The sequence below is a fragment of the Rosa chinensis genome, chromosome 3 (genome assembly GCF_002994745.2).
Source record: "Rosa chinensis cultivar Old Blush chromosome 3, RchiOBHm-V2, whole genome shotgun sequence".
In the NCBI taxonomy this organism is placed as follows: Eukaryota; Viridiplantae; Streptophyta; class Magnoliopsida; order Rosales; family Rosaceae; genus Rosa; species Rosa chinensis.
In genome coordinates this window covers 3,432,292-3,450,907 of record NC_037090.1, presented here as the reverse complement: position 1 = coordinate 3,450,907, position 18,616 = coordinate 3,432,292, and the positions used below count along the sequence as shown (strand labels likewise).

Below are 18,616 nucleotides of genomic sequence, written 5' to 3'. Positions count from 1 at the left end.
ATTTTTGTAAATAATACTTTATTTTTAATTCTTTATTTGTTTATACAATTGTATATATTTATATTCTTTATTTTATTTTTGTAAATAATACTTTTCTTTATTTGTTTCACAATTACAAGTGTACCCTCAATCCCCGGAATAGAACGGTCCCTATTTGCTTATACTACTAACGATATTTCAGGGTTAAATTATGCGCTTGCTTCGAGCGCGTCAACGGTCCACCCATCAATACCTTATTTCTATCTCCCCGAAGATCAAAGGAGAAAAGAAAAAGATTTGGGGCTTTTTGCTGAACGCTGAAGCCTTTATTCAGCACCCAAATTCGACGAAAATGCCTACGCAGGTCAGCAGCATTTGCTGGCTTGAGAGCTAGAGGCCTTGCCAGAAGGTATGATTGGGCATTTCGCTGTGCCCCCCCCCTCCCCTGTTATCCATGGAGGAGATGTTGACAACCTCATTGGTAGCGATAGCCAAGGAGGTAGCAAAACTTTTAGTGACAGAATCAATACTCGACATGAAGAGATCGAGATGTGGTGATAGAAAAAGGTGGACAACGTCGACGAAGGAGACCGACGGTTGGCTTAGGGTTTAGTGCGGCAAAGCAAGGCTGTTTAGGGTTGTTTTGTCGTTATTATTATTTGTTGGTTTTTAAGAGTATAACAAACTATATATCGGATAGACTATGTGAATGTATATATCGGAAAGAGTTTTTCTATTGGAACCTCTAAATTTACTCACTTGACCTCTATGCTTTTCACACCTCCTATCAAATTTTCAAATACTAAATTTACTCATTAAACCTCACTAAAGTTCCTCAAATAACCTCACTCATATAATTTACAAACAAACTAAGATCTTTATAATAAAAAAAAACTTAGTCATTTCAATGATTTAACTACTCTAGAAATCTTAATTACATCTCTATTCCTTAATCAGACAACATAAATCTCTTATCCAATAAAAAAAAAAAATCAAACACACGATATTGAGTTTTAAAATTTAATAAAAATAAAATAACATGAATTATTATGTGATTTTTTATTTACTTTTTCTTTTTTAGCTGTGCAAAAAAAAATTAATCATTTTTTCTTAATGTTTCTCTATTTTCTATACCTCATGATTAATTATTTAAATATTTATTTATTTATTTTTATTTGCTAGCTCTGTTTTTTTTTCCTTCTTTTTGCAAATATAATGGATAGATTTAGATTTAAGTCATAATACAATGTATTTTGTTCTCCCTGACCAATATGCGTTCAATATGCATATCACACATTTTTATCTTAATCATAGTTTTATTTCTTATTAAATATATATGAATGCTTTAATGAGTATGTAGTGAAATTGGAAAATGAAAACAGATAGGGAAAATAATAAAGAATGCAATATGATATTATTGAATTGGAAAGTCTAGAGAAAATAAATATAACAATTTTTTTGGTATAATTATTGTCCTTAATAGTCATTTTATAGTAGGTTATATATGTCATTTAATAATTCATAATAGAGTGAGGTCAAGTGAGCAGATTTGGAGGTTCCAATAGAAACTCTCTACTTTTTTTTGTTGTTTCTTTAATAAAATCTTAATTTTATGCGAAAAAATTTAGTCATTCTAATTCTAGATCGTTAGTTCTTTATCCATCCATCATGCTACCTCATGTTTAGAGCTTTAGGCTTGGGTGTAGAAATGGTACACCATTAATATTGTCTACACTTTACCTCATTATTTCCTACACAATTATTATACAAGAAATGAAGAATAATATTGAAGAGTGGAACACAGGCTAACTCTTTTTTTTTTTTTTTTTTTTTTTGGAGAAACTGTCGACTCAAATTAAACTAGGAGAAAAGCTCATTTGAGAGTACATCAATAATACAAGATGGAGGCTCTGAGCCCCAAAATAAAGAACTAGAAGAAGAATAAGCAGAACTAGCTAAATTGTGAGCCACAACATCGGCTTGACGATAAGCATGAGTAAAATAAGAACCTTGCATCTGTTGAAGATGGAAGATAATGTCATCATACACACAACCAATTAAGGAAGTGTGGGGGATGACTCTTTGCTTTGTAGCATGCAAAAGAGTAACAGAATCCGTATCAAAAATCACAGGAGAAAGGCCTCACTGAATAGCAAGTGAGATAACCTCTCTCCCAGCCAAAGCTTCTACTTGCTCAGCAGAAGAAACATTAGAAACTGGAACATAACAACCACCCAAGCACTACCCCATATCATCTCGAATAATCACTCCAATCTCACCAGTACCAGTAGCCCCATGATAAGCTCCATCAAAATTTATTTTCACCCAACCTGTACATGGTGGTTTCCAAGATACAGCTCTTTTATTCCCCCAACTCTTATTTTTACTATGATGTCGTTGGTACTCTTGAAACCTAAGAGAAAGAATCATCACAACATTGGCCACCACCATATGCTTATTGATGCGCTCAAAGCAAGCGCGCAATTTAACCCTGAAATATCGTTAGTAGTATAAGCAAATAGGGATCGTTCTATCCGGGGATTGAGGGTACACTTGTAATTGTGAAAAAAATAAAGAAAAGTATTATTTACAAAAATAAAATAAAGAATAAATATATACAAGTGAACAAAAATAAGAAGGGGGGTTTAAGAATTATAGAATTGAAAATTAAGATAATAAAATAAAGAAAATGTAAAACATATATACAAGGGTGAATCGCAAGGAACAAAGATCAAAACCACATCCATATGCAAGAAATCCAATTACAATTCCTATAGTTGATTTTAAATGTCATGAGAAAGGAATTGATCATGTGAAACATTCGAAAGCAAATGATTTCCCATATTTTACTTTTCAATGCTAATTAACCTAAGCGAAAGCACCTAGATTAATCCTATCAAACATGCAATCAAGCCCTAGAAAGCTAGTCAATCATGACATGTTCAACGCATTAGACATAGAGAAAGGCTATCAACTCAAGTGTACAACTTAGTATGGAAAAGTCCACCTAATTGCAATCCTCTTTAATTAAATTCGGTCTTTGCACAAAACCTTTACTACTTTGATTCAAGTTTACACAAAACGAAAAGTCGATTTCATGTTCTTAAACCTAGCACCAATTATATCAAAACCCTAAGTGTTTGCAACCACATAAGATTAAAATACAAAAGTTTTCTATCATGCAAATTTAATTAAACAAACCCACATAAGCAACATAAAAATCAACATATAGAAATCACAACTTTATCTCAAAACATATAAACGGGCTTTAAACTTTGTCCTTAACATTATTTGTTAACTAGAATTCATAGTTCTACAAATCTAAACAAAGAAAACCAAAAGAAATTACAAGGAAAAAGATAGAATTACACCATGAAGGGAGTGGATGATGAAGAGCTTGAGACGTTGATCTTGAATCTTTAAAGCAAGACTTCACTATCACGGCACAAGGTGGATGATGACGGCTAGGAGGCTTCATGGCTTCTTCTTCTCTTCTTCTCTTTGCTTAAAAATGCAGAAACTTAAAACTAGAGAATGGAGAGAAAAATGGAAATGAAATGGAGAGACAAAGAAGATGGAATGGATGAAGGAATGTTTTGTGTCTTTGTTTTTGCCTCTATTTATAGGCTTCCAAGCAACACTATTTGGCCTTTAAACAAATCATAATGGGTTAGGTTTGAGCACTTAAACACTTGGTGGATTTGTTAGGTGAGAGCACTTTCTCTTCCTTTATTCCTTTAATTTTTATCTCCACTAAGAACTCAGATTTAGCCTTTGACTTCTTCATATGAAATTATCCACCATGAGTGTAGATTACTGTGGTAAAATTTCAGAATTTATTGCCATGTGTTTGGGCCGGAAATGCTGCTGGACCTCTTACAGGTCCAGTTTTCCGGTTTTGCTTCTGTAGAAAATTGGGCTGATTGTTTGAAGGCCTTCCATTCATATTTTTCTCTGGCACTCTTCATAAGAAATGATCCTTTGGGTGTCTAGAATGGATCTGGAAGGTTTCAGCTCATTTGAAGTTCATTTGGTCAGGCGGCCGCTCCTTCTTCTTTGCTTGGCTTGGTTTCTCCTAGCCGGAGTAGGAATATGTGTAAAATTGATCTTTTAGTACATTTCCATTTTTCTACTCCATTGTACCTTCATCTTTGCTCCCCTTGGTGTTCGCAAGCTCCTCTTTCCATTTATGAGTTCATTTCCATATTTTAGCTCGGAGGTCCTGAAAATAGAAACTAATAAGAAAAATAGAAACTTTCCTAAACTGAAAAATAGAAACTACCGAAAATGGAAACTTACTAAAAAATGATAAATAGAAACTACAAAAATATAAACTTTCTACAAATAGGAACTTTCCCAATCAAAGAATGAAAACTTTCCTAAACAGGGTTTTAATAAGGAAATAACGCAAGAAATGTAGGGAAAAGCAAGTAAAACGTCGCATTAAAATGCTCCTATCACTTATTATCCCATACCCTTGCATTCCTTTCCCTCCGTATTCCCCACAAAAAATGGACAAAAATTGCCCATAATTGAGAAGACAAATTAGAAGCACAATACCACAACCAATCCACAAAATGGAACTGCATTGATGCACTAGAATAGCCAACCCGTGCTATTCCAGGCACTGCTGCCAAAGCCTCCACCACAAAAGTATACATGCATAAATGCTCAGCTGTTTCATTCTCTACCCCACAAAGTATACATACCTGTGACTCCAATGGAACATGTTTCTCAATTAATCTCTCCATAGTTGGAAGACAATTATTCAACACCTTCCACAAGAAAATTTTAGTTGTACCTGGTAAATTAGCCGACCGTAACTTTTTCCATGAATTTCGTATCTAGTCAGGAACAACCTCAGTCCTAGCTTCCTCCATTAAAAGCTGGTAAGCACTTTTAACAAAGAAAAGACCCTTAATATCAAAATGCCAAATCCAACGATCAGTTACTCGCCGGCTACTTAAAAGAATAGATCAAAATAATAGATGGTACATCATCACCATGACAAACCTGATCCACCAACTCCTCATTCCATCGCCCTTCCCTAGTCAACAAGTCACTAACACGCCAGCTCAAGTCCCTCCTATACTGAATAGGTAAAAGTTGAAAAGGAGCAGCCTTTGGCACCCATAGGTCAGACAACAAAACATCCTTCCCATCCCCTATTTGCCATCTATCTCCCTTTTCCAACACACTCCTTGCTGCAAGATACTCCTCCACAAGAAAGAAGGTGTGGGATGACTTTCAACTTCCCAAAAGGCAGAATTCGGAAAGTACCTTGCTTTATACATTCTTGCAATCAAAGATTCCGGATACTGCAGAATCCTCCACCCCTGTTTAGCCAACATAGCCATATTAAAAACATGTAAATCTCTAAACCCCATACCGCCCTCCTCCCTAGGCCAACACAAAAATTGCCAAGACTTCCAATGAATTTTTCTTTTCTCGGTTATACTTCCCCACCAAAACTTAGCACACACCTGTTAAAGATCATCACAAAAAAAATTTGTTAATTGAAAACAGCTCATAGCGTACATAGGCAAGGATTGGGCCACCACCCTCATCAAAATATCTTTCCCAGCTCCACTCAACAGACTGCCTTGCCATGTCTTAAGTTTCTTATCCAACCTTTCCTGAACACAGGCTAAGTTTAGTTTTACTATAAGCAAACACGAACAAGCTTAACACTTGCCTTTCCCCTCCCCAAATAGTTAATTAATGGCTGGTAACAATTTCTGGTTGGATAAAGAAAAGAAAGAGAGTACAATAATAAAGTCAAAATATTTTCGATCGATCAAAAATCAATCTCTACGACACTTGTTATATGGAATTGAATAATTAAGGAGACAAATAACTATGAGAAAACGTTGGACATCCATAAATTTTGGCAGCAATGAGATTAATTCTGTTCACTAAATAAAGAATGACATCTATATCATACTCACATAAATAGTCTTCAAGTTTTCAAAGAAAATCTCAATTTAATGTATTTCATTCTTCATTAAACTCACAAATCTTTCTCTTAATTCTCTCTAGTCACACTCACTTTCTTCATCACAAAAGTAGCAAGTAGCAACCTCAAATATTTATCCCCAAAGACTAGCTTCGGACTTAAAGACCTTTTGATCACTTGCTTGATTGACTCCATCAGTCTCAAATACTGGCACCTGTCCTTCTTCTAGTAGATTTCAGCTGCTGTGATAGATAACCATCTGATGCATACCAGCTGTCACCCTTTGGTCAATGTATTTTATATTGTATATTTGTATACATGTTATGCCCCCTAGCTAAAAGCAGCAGAGCTATATTTGTTTACATATTTGAATGAACAAATGATTATGCATATGGCAGATTTTTTGTACACAGTTCTTACATATGAAATCATTGAATTAGGTTGTATAATAGTGGAAAATAGTAAAAATCTTTAAATTTCAAATTTGAGGAGCTCATCTCTAAAAAAACGAGCTAATATGTATGTATGTGTATGTAACATTTAATACACACATACACACACTCTTTTGTTTATCCTATTTTTACACACCCCTTATGCATTAATTAGGAGTAATAATAAATAGGATTGTGTGTGTGTGTGGGTGTCACACATCAATACATATATATATATATATATATATATATATATATATATATATATATTGTATACAACAATAAAATTACCCCCGTATTGAAGAAAAATGAATCTCTCCTTTTGGTCGACCCTTCCAGCTTATTAATTGAACTCTTAGAGCAACTCCAACATTTCCTATATTTTAATTTTTCTCTACTTAAGGAAAAAATAAGCCTCTTTTGCTCCAATAGATTCCCTATAACTATCCCTATTTTAGCGAAAGTGAGGAAAGAGAAAACCAAATTCCCTATATTTACAGCAAACTCTAAAATTTTAAGGAATAATATGGAGATTTTAGAGATTGTTGTAAAATAGGGAATCTATTGGAGTTGGAGAAGAAAAAGAGACTAAAACTTTGACTTTTGCTTCCCTATAATACAGAAATTATAGGGAAGCTGCTGGAGTTGCTCTTAGTCTATGACATCTTTACCTTATTTTTATAGTTTTAATCTAGAACAACTTTAGCTTAATCTTTAAAATTTTGCTTTAGAAAATCTTCAGCCTTATAATTTGACTATATATAAATATTTCGGATATTACATTTCATTTGCTATTTTACTGTTGGATTTTGAGTTTTTAGATTTATTTCGAACCAAAAATTGTTACGGACAGTTATATTCTATCTTATAGCACTTGACCCTTTCACAATGCTCAATGTCGTTAACCGCCAAGGTACTGAAATTTCAAGTCTTTATTGTTCTTCATGGTGAAAGTTTTTGAAACCTTGATTTGGTGCCAATTATTGTTTGTTATTATTTGATTTAGGTAAATGAAGCTCAAGAGGGATAAAAATGAGGCAAGTTTTACTTGGATTTTATGTGTCTGTGTTTGTTGTACTAAGCTCTGCGACAGTGATCATTGTCCACAGTCTTACAATTGTTGATGTTGATAGCGCTAGTGCTTGTTGAGCTTTGGTGAACTTAGACCTTTTGAATGCTTGTTCAATTCTACAGAATGGGCACCGATCAAACGAAACTAATAGAACAAGCATTTGCTTTGATAGTTATAGGAGAATGTGCTTTGAAGCCTCGTTTAGTTTGCGGAAATGAAATCAATTTCTTTCGAAATCCTATGGGAAAGAAAAACAAACTTTCCACTAAGTTTCATTGTTGAGAAAGCAAGGAGAAAATAGATGTTTGTTTCTATTCTAGTATTTGGCTTGTGTAAGGAAATGAAACAAAATCATACTAATATTCCATTTATATCCTCATATATTAAAACAAATCTCATAAACTTTTTAAATAAAATTATCAATAATAATTTTCAATAAGGATATAAATATACTTATATATGTAATTTGTGTACAATTAAAGCAGGAAAAGTGGAAAAGAAAATCAGAGGATTCACTTTCCCTCATATTTTTCCTTCTTAAAAGAAAGTTGTTCATTTCCTTATGCACACCAAACATAGGAAATGAATTAATTTCCTTTCCCAATCTCTCAATTTTGTGAACCAAACGAGGCCTTAAGAATAAAGCAAATACTCAAAATGCTGGTTTTAGTGCCACATTTGTAATAGATCAGGAAAAACCCAAAAGCCGTTGCAAATATAATTTGCCACGGTTCCATGAAGATTGTCAACATCAACGTGAGGACCAAAGAAATCAGTGAGCGGCCACCCAATGAAATTATCTTTCCAAAAAGAAATTTGTGTACCCGAGCCAATAAGCCACAATTGTTTATTATGACAGAGATGGAGAAATTTTTTTATACCCTATGAGACTATATATATAGTTTACAATGAGTCACCATTCCCCTTGGAATTTTAGCTTATAGTTTACGGTGAGTTCCTAAATTTTTTTTATACCCTATTAGACTATGTACGTATATATAGTTTACAGTGAGTCGCCATTCCCTTTGAAATTTTAGTTTATAGTTTACGGTGAGTCCCTAAAATTTTTTTTATACCATGTATATATAGTTTACATTGAGTTGCCCTTCCCCTTGGAATTTCAGTTTATAGTTTTCGGTGGTCCCTAAAATTTCTTTTATACCCTGTTAGACTATATATATAGTTTTTAGTGAGTCCTTGGAATTTTAGTTTATATTTTACGGTGGGTCTTTAAATTTTTTTTTATACCCTATTAGACTATATATATATATATATATTCAATGCGCCATTAATACACCTCGAGTTAGAGCAAGTCCACCGGAGGTCATAGTCATAGTCATAGTCAAGAAAAATCTGATGTGGTGACGTTGAGAGCAATTTTCATACTTGCACCGGTGGTTTTTTGCCCGGGAAAAACCGACTCCTTCTTGACTACAGCCAAGAAATTAGTCATTCCCATGACTAATTTCATGACCAGGCAACAAACAGGCCAGCGGTTTGGAGAAGGAAGTCTGCAAGGGAACGTGGGCGACGTCAGCTCTTCAGGGGAGAAGGAGACGCGCCAGCTTGGGAAGTGAGGGACAACCCGTTGACGCGTGGCGCCGCAATTGTTGAAATCCTCAAACCATCATACTACACAACTCGATCAAACTATGCATAACACCATGATTCAACCAAATCTCCAGGACAGAAATAATTCAAGAGCTCTTCAGTCCACAATTTTCGAATTCATCACAAGAGCAACCTTTGAATTCAAGATTTGGAATTATACCTTCGGAAATCGACTGCAACCAAGCTCAACACACTGCCGAGACTAGGAAAGGGATGAACTGATGATTCCTCGTGCCACAACCCAGAAAGCTCCTTCATTCCTCGTCTACAGTTGCAGTCGAGGCCGAGACCAAGCCAAGGAAAGCGGGAAAGGTCGCCGGCGTTGAAGAACACGGCAGCCGAGACCAAACCCAGAAACGAAATCAGCAAAACTCCATCAATTTCAAAGACTAATTGATCTAACGTGTAGAGAAGGCGAGAGGATGAATTTCTGTACCGAATGCGGCCCAGACGGTGGCCGGAAATCTCTGGAATTTGCCGGAACAGTCAGACCTTCTCTCTGTCGTGTCTCCCTCCTCGTCCGGTGCATGAGCGATCGAAGACTGCAGTCGTGACGGCGACGACGAGAGGAAGAGATCGGTGGTCGTGCGTCGTCGATCGGTGGCCGGACGGCGTCGCTCCGGTCGGTTTCTCACTCGGGTCGCGGTTGTGTCCGGGTCAGGGAGCTCTGATGCTCTCTCTCGAGCTTTCTAGGAGCAATTGATCACGATCCTTGATCTGATCAAACGGTATTTATAACCCCAAGCTCAAACTATTTTAATGGCTAGGATGAAGCGGTGGATTTATGGACGGTTAGGATTGCACCGCGGAATTTTCTTTTTATTTAAATGAATTTCCATAATTTCCAAACTTCGGAAATTCATTATAAACACTTCGAGTGTCCGAAAAATTCTCCGAAAATTCCCACAAACTCGTCGTGTCGTGTACTTTATTATCCAACACTTAAATTGAAGATTTCACTTTATGAAAATTTCTGAAAATATCGTAGCGACAACGGTGGATACTTAATGAACAGTGAATTTAAATAGTAAAATCCACCGGTGAACAGTTAAAGTGTGAACAGTAGATTTAAACAGTAAAAAGTGAACAATATTGACCGGGCAAGAAAAAAAACGGGTGCAAACCTATGTCCAATGGCAGTAAATAGTAACTTGACCGGTCGAATTCTTGACTTCTCGACTTTGCCTTTTCTTGACTACGGGTGCACTTGCTCTAGAATTCGGAAATGCTCTGCTTAAGTTCCCCAACGCTTTCCTTGACTTCCTGGAGTCGAATGAGGTCTGTCTAATGGTCATGCCAATATCACGTGTTGGGAACCGTGCAAAGGCCGGCTAATAGACGTCCCTAGGTGGACTCTGACATTTGCCCCGAACCAATGCTGCTGAAGATTAAGACTTCTTTACACTATTTGGCCTTTAATTATATAGTACTTTTGGCCCAACAGCATTTGGTCTGGCATAGTTTTCCATTATAAGTGGGAGGTTGTGAGTTCGACTCACTAAAAATTAGTTGTAGTATTTGAATTATTTATCTGATAAAATAAAAATTATATATTATTTTTATACTTGGCTTGTTTTTGGAATGATTCTGGTTAATTCTTTGAAACTTGGGGTCTGATGGATGATTAGTATTCGGTGATATAGCAACATCAGATTAAGTTTAAGCTTTGATTTGTCCGAATTAATCTTTAACAATATGCAGAATGTGAATGCACATAATTATCTCAACTTGATCACCATGTTCTAGCTAGTCCAAATTATTCTATGATGTAGATTAGGACTAGCTGCTAACTTAGCGTACGGTGATATCTTTTATGGTAAGAGCAAGAGCAAGAAATCGGATTGAATCCTTTTGGGACATAATGTAGCTGGAGTATAATATGACCAGGTGACTGCACTGATTAGGAAATTGAAATATTTCTGCAAAGAGTAATGTCAGGTGATTCATGACTTAGATTATGTTCCTTTATGTAATATAGAAAATAAAATTGAATAAATAGTTAGGTTTACAAACCGAGAGTAATTTATAGTCCAAATTGCGTACCGCTTCATCCCGAGAGTAATTTATAGTCCAAATTGCGTACCGCTTCATCATTTTGTGTTACTACGCATCAGCTTCAATATCATTTTGGCTACCCACTTACTCTGCCACCTCAACCTTTTCTTCTTCTTGATCATATATATGAGAGTTTTCTGGTTTTTTATTTTATTTTTATTTTTTATAAATAATTTGTGATCATATAACCTCAAATCCCCTCTGCTCCTGAGCTATTCTCTGCCTCTTCTTTCCTCGAAGCTCAAAAATTTCAGCGCAAGATTTTGTGATATCAGTAACATTTTGCATCCTTACTCCGCAGTCGTCGTCTTTGTCATTGTTCCTCACCAACTCAACTGGAAAATTGCTTCATAACTTGTACCATTATATCCCAACTCACATAAACAGTGGCACGAGATGAGAAAAAGTTGGGGATTCACAAATACCAACTGAAATTCATTTACACTCCTATCAGTTTGAGTATTGCAAGACATATTATTATATCATATGACCGTTAACAAAGTTGGTAAATGTTTGAAAAATGGGAGACATAAACAGGGAGTTATAACACAGATCTGCTGATCTAAATCAAATTACAAATACCAGCAAGCGAACTTCTCTTAAAAAGCTGCAAGTATAGAACTAAGCTAAAGGTGATAAATGGAAGGCTGGTACTGATTAGTATGTGTGCCATAGCCACTACTTGAAGAAACTGGCCTATCCTTGTGATTAGCCATTCTCAGTGGATCACCGGACACATAAGAATTTGGGCTCACATTGGTTACGCGCGCAGGGGGAGGGCTTCCTGCTGATCCAAACTGCCCAGTCCTCCCATTTACAGCCATACTACTAGCCCCATACCGCTTGGTCAATGGGCTCAAATGTGAAGATACAGAAGAACTGCCCCCCAATCCATAGGAAGCAGTTGCTGAGTTTATATGCTGAGTGGTGTGCCGCGTATGGGCAATAGGAGAGGAGCCTGTCAATTCGTAGGCTCCACCTGTCAAGGTGGTTTGCCGGGTATGGGTGATAGGAGAGGAACTGATCAAACCATAATGTCCAGCTGATAAGCCACTATGAGCATCAGGAATGGAGTATGCCGAATCACAGTATCGAGCAGCATATTCGGCACCTTCACCTTTGTACGAACCTGTTAGCTGATAATGAGATGCTCGCAATGAGTTAAAGGTCGAAGCAGTGCCATAAGAAGTATGGGGAGCATCCACTGCTTGTCGAGGCATTCCAGCTGATGGTATAAAGTACTCTGCACCTCGACTCTCAAACGAGTCTACTGGACGAAGATAAGATGGGTGTATTGAGTGTCCTGTGGTTGGTGCTCTGAAAGAAGCATTTCTAACAGCAGCTGGGTCTGTCCGATGATGCTTATTACTGTTCTTCTTATTGGGTTGAGCCTTAACTTCAGGGGCAGTACGTTTCTTTCCACTCAAGTTTTGCCCCTGAACCTCAGGGACACGAGTTGCTTGAGTAACTTGCTTCTCTTTTTTCTGCTTTTTCAGCTGGCTGATGCGCTTTCTGAGGTTCTCAGGAGAATACTGTGGTTCAACTCCAAGCTTGTAGCTTTCAATGCATCGTATTATAGCTTTTAGAGATACTACTTCTTTATCTATGGCAGCATCCTGCATAGGAATCAATGAAACACGGTACATAAGAAATGGTTCTTCCATCTGGGTCTAAGGATGGTTGATGAGGCAAAAGAAAAGGCACCTATACCTCTGCTTTAAGAGGATCTTGCCCCCTCTTGCAACTAATCTTTGCATCCTTCTTGGCGAACTTCAAATGTGCTTTAAGCAGGGGCATAGGAGGGAACTTGTCAAGCTGTTCAAATGCATGAATGAATCTAATAGCCTCAAGTCGCATCTTCTGTGATACCAGTTTTTGAATAAACTCTGCGGCCAAAAATAGGATCAGGTTTAACAAATTACACAAAAGGAGGTACCAAAAACTTGAAAAAGAAGACTTTCTTGGCTCAAGACTCGCATTGTGGGTGATGAATCATAAGAAGCACTAACATTAACGAACAAAACCACAATTATCAGGACAAATTCTAGCAGCAAAAACCAGAAGAATCAACAATAACAAGAGCACAGGTACGATGAACAGAACTTCAGCTAGAATTATCAACGAAGCAATATCCATTCACTTGATTCCTCCTCCTCAGATACTTGTCTAAAACTCCAAACGTGTACAGTTATTCTTTGCATATGTCCCTACAACATTTTCCCAACTAATGAAGATGCTCCACTTATTTTGATGTAATATTTTGTTGTTTTCTACAAAATCTTCCCTCACAGAGATATAGCAGACTTTCAATCAACAAACAACATAGATCATCAAAAAGAGAAATATATTTTATGATAATCGGGGTCCTAACTCCAATTAATATCCAGGTAAATCCATCCTTTGCGGTTATATTAATTGTATACCTTCTGTCCAAAATTTTCAACAAAATAAAGCATATGCCAGCCAAGAGCTACTGAAGCACACCTTCAATCCAAATATCTTGTTGACAGCTTATCCTTCATATTCAGAATGTAATTCTAACTTGCTGAACCTATTTAAATATCTCTCAAATGTCATATTTGTTGTGATAACTTCTCATCACATTATTGATAACCAAGCCATTTACCCAGAAAAAGGTGCCATTTGGGTAACTAAAACATGCTAGCACGCACTAAATTATACACCAAGTTTGATCTCATAGCCAGGCAAGGAGCGGATCAGATAACAAACTGTAACAAATGTTGTAAAGAAGCACAGTGATATTTGTTTTATCAAACATTAAGACAGACAATCACCAATCCTATTTCCAAGAGTAAAACTACAAACAAGCAAAACCAAAAAGCAATCTGTAACTCAACTACCTAACAATAAATGAAGAACAGTAATAACAACAAGTCTCCAAACACTCACCCGACACTCTATCCCCGAAACCAAGAGACCTAAACAACTCCGGCGCCTGTTTCCTTACCGCCACGCTACCAAACAGCTTGAAAATCTCTTCCCTATCAAACTCACAAACCAACCCAAAAGCACCCACAAGCTGCAAGAAAGCCCAAAGCTCCAGAGTATTGGTCGCTTCATTTCTAGCCTTTCCCTTCCACTCCAATGCAACCCTCACCGCCTCTTCCTTCACTTCAGGCCTAATCAACGGCCTCACTTTGGTCATCTCCTCCAACAAAACCACACAACTTCTCCTAACAACACTCAGCTCACAGCTCATTTCTCCCTTATTCGACTCCGACGGATAGAACCACCTCATTGCCTCAAGCACTATCTTCCCAGAGCCCACAGAGGCCCTAATCGCATCTGTGATGAGATCGCGAGACGGCTCCTTCTCTTTCAAATGCTCATTCATGAACACCAGCAAACCCTCTCCATCGTGCACCACCACGCCATTGAAATCCAAGCTTTCGGATTCGGACGAAGAAACTTCAGCTTTGAATTGGGTGTTGAGGCCATCCAATTGCGCTTTCGCCGATTCGACAGCGGAGTTGACCTGGGTGGATTGTTGAGAATTGGGTTCGGATTTCAATTGGGCTTGTTTGGATTTCTGGAGCTGGTTGATTTTGGATTGAATGGAGTCGTCGATGGAGCGTAAGTGATCTTCGAGGTCCTGCCATTGGAGGGTAAAGTTGGCAACTTTGGAGGCGTGGGACTTGAGGAGGTTGAAAGATTTGCGGAGTTCTGGGCTCATCGGAACGTCGCCGAAGACTTTGTCTACGGCGGTGGACATCGGTGGTGGGAGTACAGATACAGTTGGAGAAGATGGCAATTGTGATTGAAGGAAAAACCCTAGAAATTTTGGATTGAATCTGGGGGTGGTGAAGTCAATCAGTTAGTTATAGTCGTTTTTCAACCAAAACGACCGACTTCTGACAACAACGGAAATCAAGGAAGATAAATAAATAATTTCAAGTATCCCATGCTTTGGGACGTTTTGATTCCACCTTTGTAATTTACCACCTACGGTAAGTTTTCAAAGTTACTTTCACCGTTTCACGTAGAATTACCCACTACGTACAGACGGTCGGTTTTGGATGAGATCAAGTGAATGGTGAATAACGTGGAGGTTTAGAGCACCAACGTGCATTTGTACAAACATGAATGGATTGTTCGATTACATCAAATATATTTTTTGGTTAAAAAAGAAAAATGTTGATATAAGAGTTGAGATTATCTTATACGTGTTGGGTCATTTGTACTGTCGGTGTATAGAAGCATTTCGACAGTGAATGGTGTGGAGAACTGGATTATACTGAAACAATGTCCACCCCCTAGGTTTTTGGCTGGAACATTAGTGACATAATTACTTTTGGGATTTTGAAACTAAAACGAAAACGAAATTTTGATTCCACAGCATCTGAGAATCTGAGCTAATAAAATCTACAAAATAAATGAAAGAATAGTGCACATCATTGTCTTGATGGAAACCTTGAAACGAGGGTAATAGCATAACAGTCGAAGAAATTGACCACAACGGTAGAGACGATGACCAGAGATGTCAACTAGTTTGCCAATTCCGTTAACACTACCAGTACATAGTGACACTAGAAACACCATCGCCAACCACAAATTTTAGCCTAGAAATCGAGTCCTTAGTGGAAAGCACTTGATTGTGTAAATTTTTTTTTTTTAGGGGGGGAGTAGTGGTATCAAAAGCAAGAAAATTACTCGTTATCCCATTGGCAATAGCATGAACACAAAGTACTGTCAAACAACCACACAGAATGATTGAGAAACAGAATACAGGTCCGAGACAAACATATTGGTATTGACAAATGTACTCCTTATTCCAATACTCAATACAGAAGAGTTCATGCTAATATCTCAAGCTTTAATTCAACTGCGGTGCCTGTGTTCCGCTCCCTGGTCCAGTTCATCCTTGGAGACCAATAATACCTGCAAAAAGAAAGGTCGGTGGAGTATAAGGATAAGCATGCACCAATAATTTAGAAATGTTGAAAGTACCATAATAGGATAGTACAACAAGACTACCAATTCAAATTATATGAAACTACTGTAATGCAAGGATTCCATTTAATGTAGCTAAGCATACAAGCTTACCACAAGCTATCCTGCCTCCAGCATTTCCAGTGGATTTGCTAAGCTCATGTCCACCTGTGTACAAACACAATGAATATTGGATTAGATACGGTGTGGATGTGAGACTGCGCTAAATAATTTGAGAAGAAACATAACCACAGTGTTGAAATTAAAACAGGCATCAAAACTAGAATTTACTTGGGGGAACTAAACTGACAGTTAACTACTAGCATTTAGCTCATCTAAAGGGGTGAAAGACACAATTGAAGATAAGGATCAGTAAACAAAAGTACCAAAATCTGAACAACTAGTACGTACGCAGCAGCCATTTTATCTCAATTGATATGGCAAGAAGCCTAAAATTACTAAAAAAATTTGGGCCACCATTTATTGACTAGCTCACTCATGCTGATTACTATTGATGGAACAACTTGAGAGACAAAGAGACTGGGTTTAAAATAGAGAAATTTAGAACTTACCCTTGCCAAGGTCATCAGGGTCTCCATGGACAACAACCGCCCTACCAATGATAGAGTGTGGTCCGGTCAGAGGAATCTGCAAACAACAATGTAAACTTCAGAATAGAGGAAATGAAATACAAAGAGAGTCCGAGTATACATTTTTTAACAGGAAAACATAAACTGAAAATAAATGGGAATGTTAACCACAAACCTGCTTGTCAACAATTGTGAAGGTAGCAGTTCCTGAAGCACAGAAACAAATCAAACTGTAAGTGCCAAGACAGTGTCAAACTCTCGCACTAGATGTAGCTAGTCTGGTGATCATAAAGCTCTCAATGAAGACAAACAGGATGCTCAAAAAATAAGCTGATAAAGGAATAGTAAAATATATACCATCATCCCCAACAGTAATATTTCCAAGATCACCAGCATGACGATTCTCATCTTCAGGAGCACCATGCTCTTTGGCAGCAGGATTGAAGTGTGGTCCTACAAGTAGATTAATCATTAGATACAAATACAACACAGCGAATTATTGTAAAGATAGTGGGGAGTAAGCTTTGGTTCCTTGGCTTTGCCCCAACGGCATCAGATCATAAAGGAAAAACTTTTAGTCAATGGTTCATACCAGTTGACATGCAACCGTTTGTTGTGTCACCAAGAGCATGAACATGAAAACCATGAAGCCCAGGCTTGAGGCCAGAAACGTTTCCAGTCACAGTAGTTGGGCCTGAAAATTAATCAAACAACAACAAGTTAATCAATTTGAACAGCATAATAACAAAATACATCCTACAAATAATCAGTTAACAATTAAGTACCATCTCCCTCTTGTGTGAAGAGGATAGTTCCTTTAACACCCTCACTGGAGCAAAGTACAGCAACGCCCTTTGCCATTGTTCAAAGTGATCTAATCAAAAACACAGTCCAGCTATTAGATAAGAAAAATGGCGCAGAACAATTGGAAAGCTACCCGAGTGACCAAAACAACTGGAAAGCTACCCGAGTGACCAAAACAACGACTTCACTAATCCAACCACAGAACCACACAAGTTATAGTCTCAGCTCTGGATTGCTGATTGCTCTACTGATTCAGTTTGTTAAATTCACAGTCCTATGAGTACAACCTTTGGATAAACAAAGAACAGAGCAGATGCAAAAAAAAGACTTTAAATTTTTTTTCAATTTTCAATCAACTTCCCAAAAGAAGGCTTTTGGGTTCAATCAAAAACACATGTAATCACCCAAAATTTCAACTTTCAACAACAACAGTAGAGCAATCAGTCTTCCAGCTCAGTCTGAACAACAACTGATGAGATCTGTGGAACCCACAACCCACACACAATAGAAACACTAAAGTCAAACACATAATCCATAACTCGAGCTCAGTATCCATATTCACAACACCAACACAAAATCCCCAAAAAATAAAAATCAGATCTTTAATCATCATCATCAAATTCAAGCTACAATTACAATATTAAACATAGTCAAAATACAAAATGGAATTGGACCCATTACAAATTCGAGCTAAAATATCAAACCCAAATCATCAAATCATATAAAGCTAGAAACTTTTAAAGTCCCAGAAAACAAAGATTCAAGCTTTACCTCAGTGCACCCCTACGAGGAGGAAGAGGAACAGAAATAGAGTGGTGGGTGTGGGAGGTGTGCGAATGAGTGAATCAGATGCCAAATGCAAATTGTGATTCTTGACGCTTGAGGACGACCTTATTTATGTATATATATCATTCCAACTAGTAACAGTCCACAGTGAGAAGTCGTATGATTCTAGAGTCTACCACCACCTAACACATGTTTGGGGTAAGATGGAGAATTCACATCAACTCAGCAGCCTGGGTTTAATATTTAAAATTGGGTCATGCAGCATTGCAGCCCATATTCATAGCTATTTTTAGAGGTGTTTATGATTTTTCTTCTTTTTCTATACAGCTGAAATGGTGGTAGAGATCATATAAAAGGCTAAACAAATGAGAATGTTTCAAAG

At 37.3% G+C, this 18,616-nt stretch overlaps 2 protein-coding genes across 2 annotated transcripts; both read right to left on the bottom strand.

Annotated features, from left to right (window-relative positions):
* Positions 1-11,518: 11,518 nt before the first annotated feature.
* On the bottom strand, positions 11,519-14,976 carry LOC112192909 (FRIGIDA-like protein 4a). Its single transcript, XM_024332831.2, has 3 exons — positions 14,015-14,976; positions 12,815-12,990; positions 11,519-12,720 (listed from the first exon to the last, which is right to left on the bottom strand). Exons 1-3 carry the CDS (start codon positions 14,835-14,837, stop codon positions 11,731-11,733), a joined length of 1,989 nt encoding a protein of 662 aa, XP_024188599.1. The 5' UTR covers positions 14,838-14,976; the 3' UTR covers positions 11,519-11,730.
* Positions 14,977-15,756: 780 nt separating this feature from the next.
* LOC112191514 (superoxide dismutase [Cu-Zn]) lies at positions 15,757-18,376 on the bottom strand. The gene is made up of 8 exons (XM_024330865.2): positions 18,220-18,376; positions 17,430-17,518; positions 17,237-17,338; positions 17,002-17,097; positions 16,820-16,851; positions 16,627-16,702; positions 16,169-16,222; positions 15,757-16,003 (listed from the first exon to the last, which is right to left on the bottom strand). Exons 2-8 carry the CDS (start codon positions 17,503-17,505, stop codon positions 15,981-15,983), a joined length of 459 nt encoding a protein of 152 aa, XP_024186633.1. The 5' UTR covers positions 17,506-17,518; positions 18,220-18,376; the 3' UTR covers positions 15,757-15,980.
* Positions 18,377-18,616: the final 240 nt, after the last annotated feature.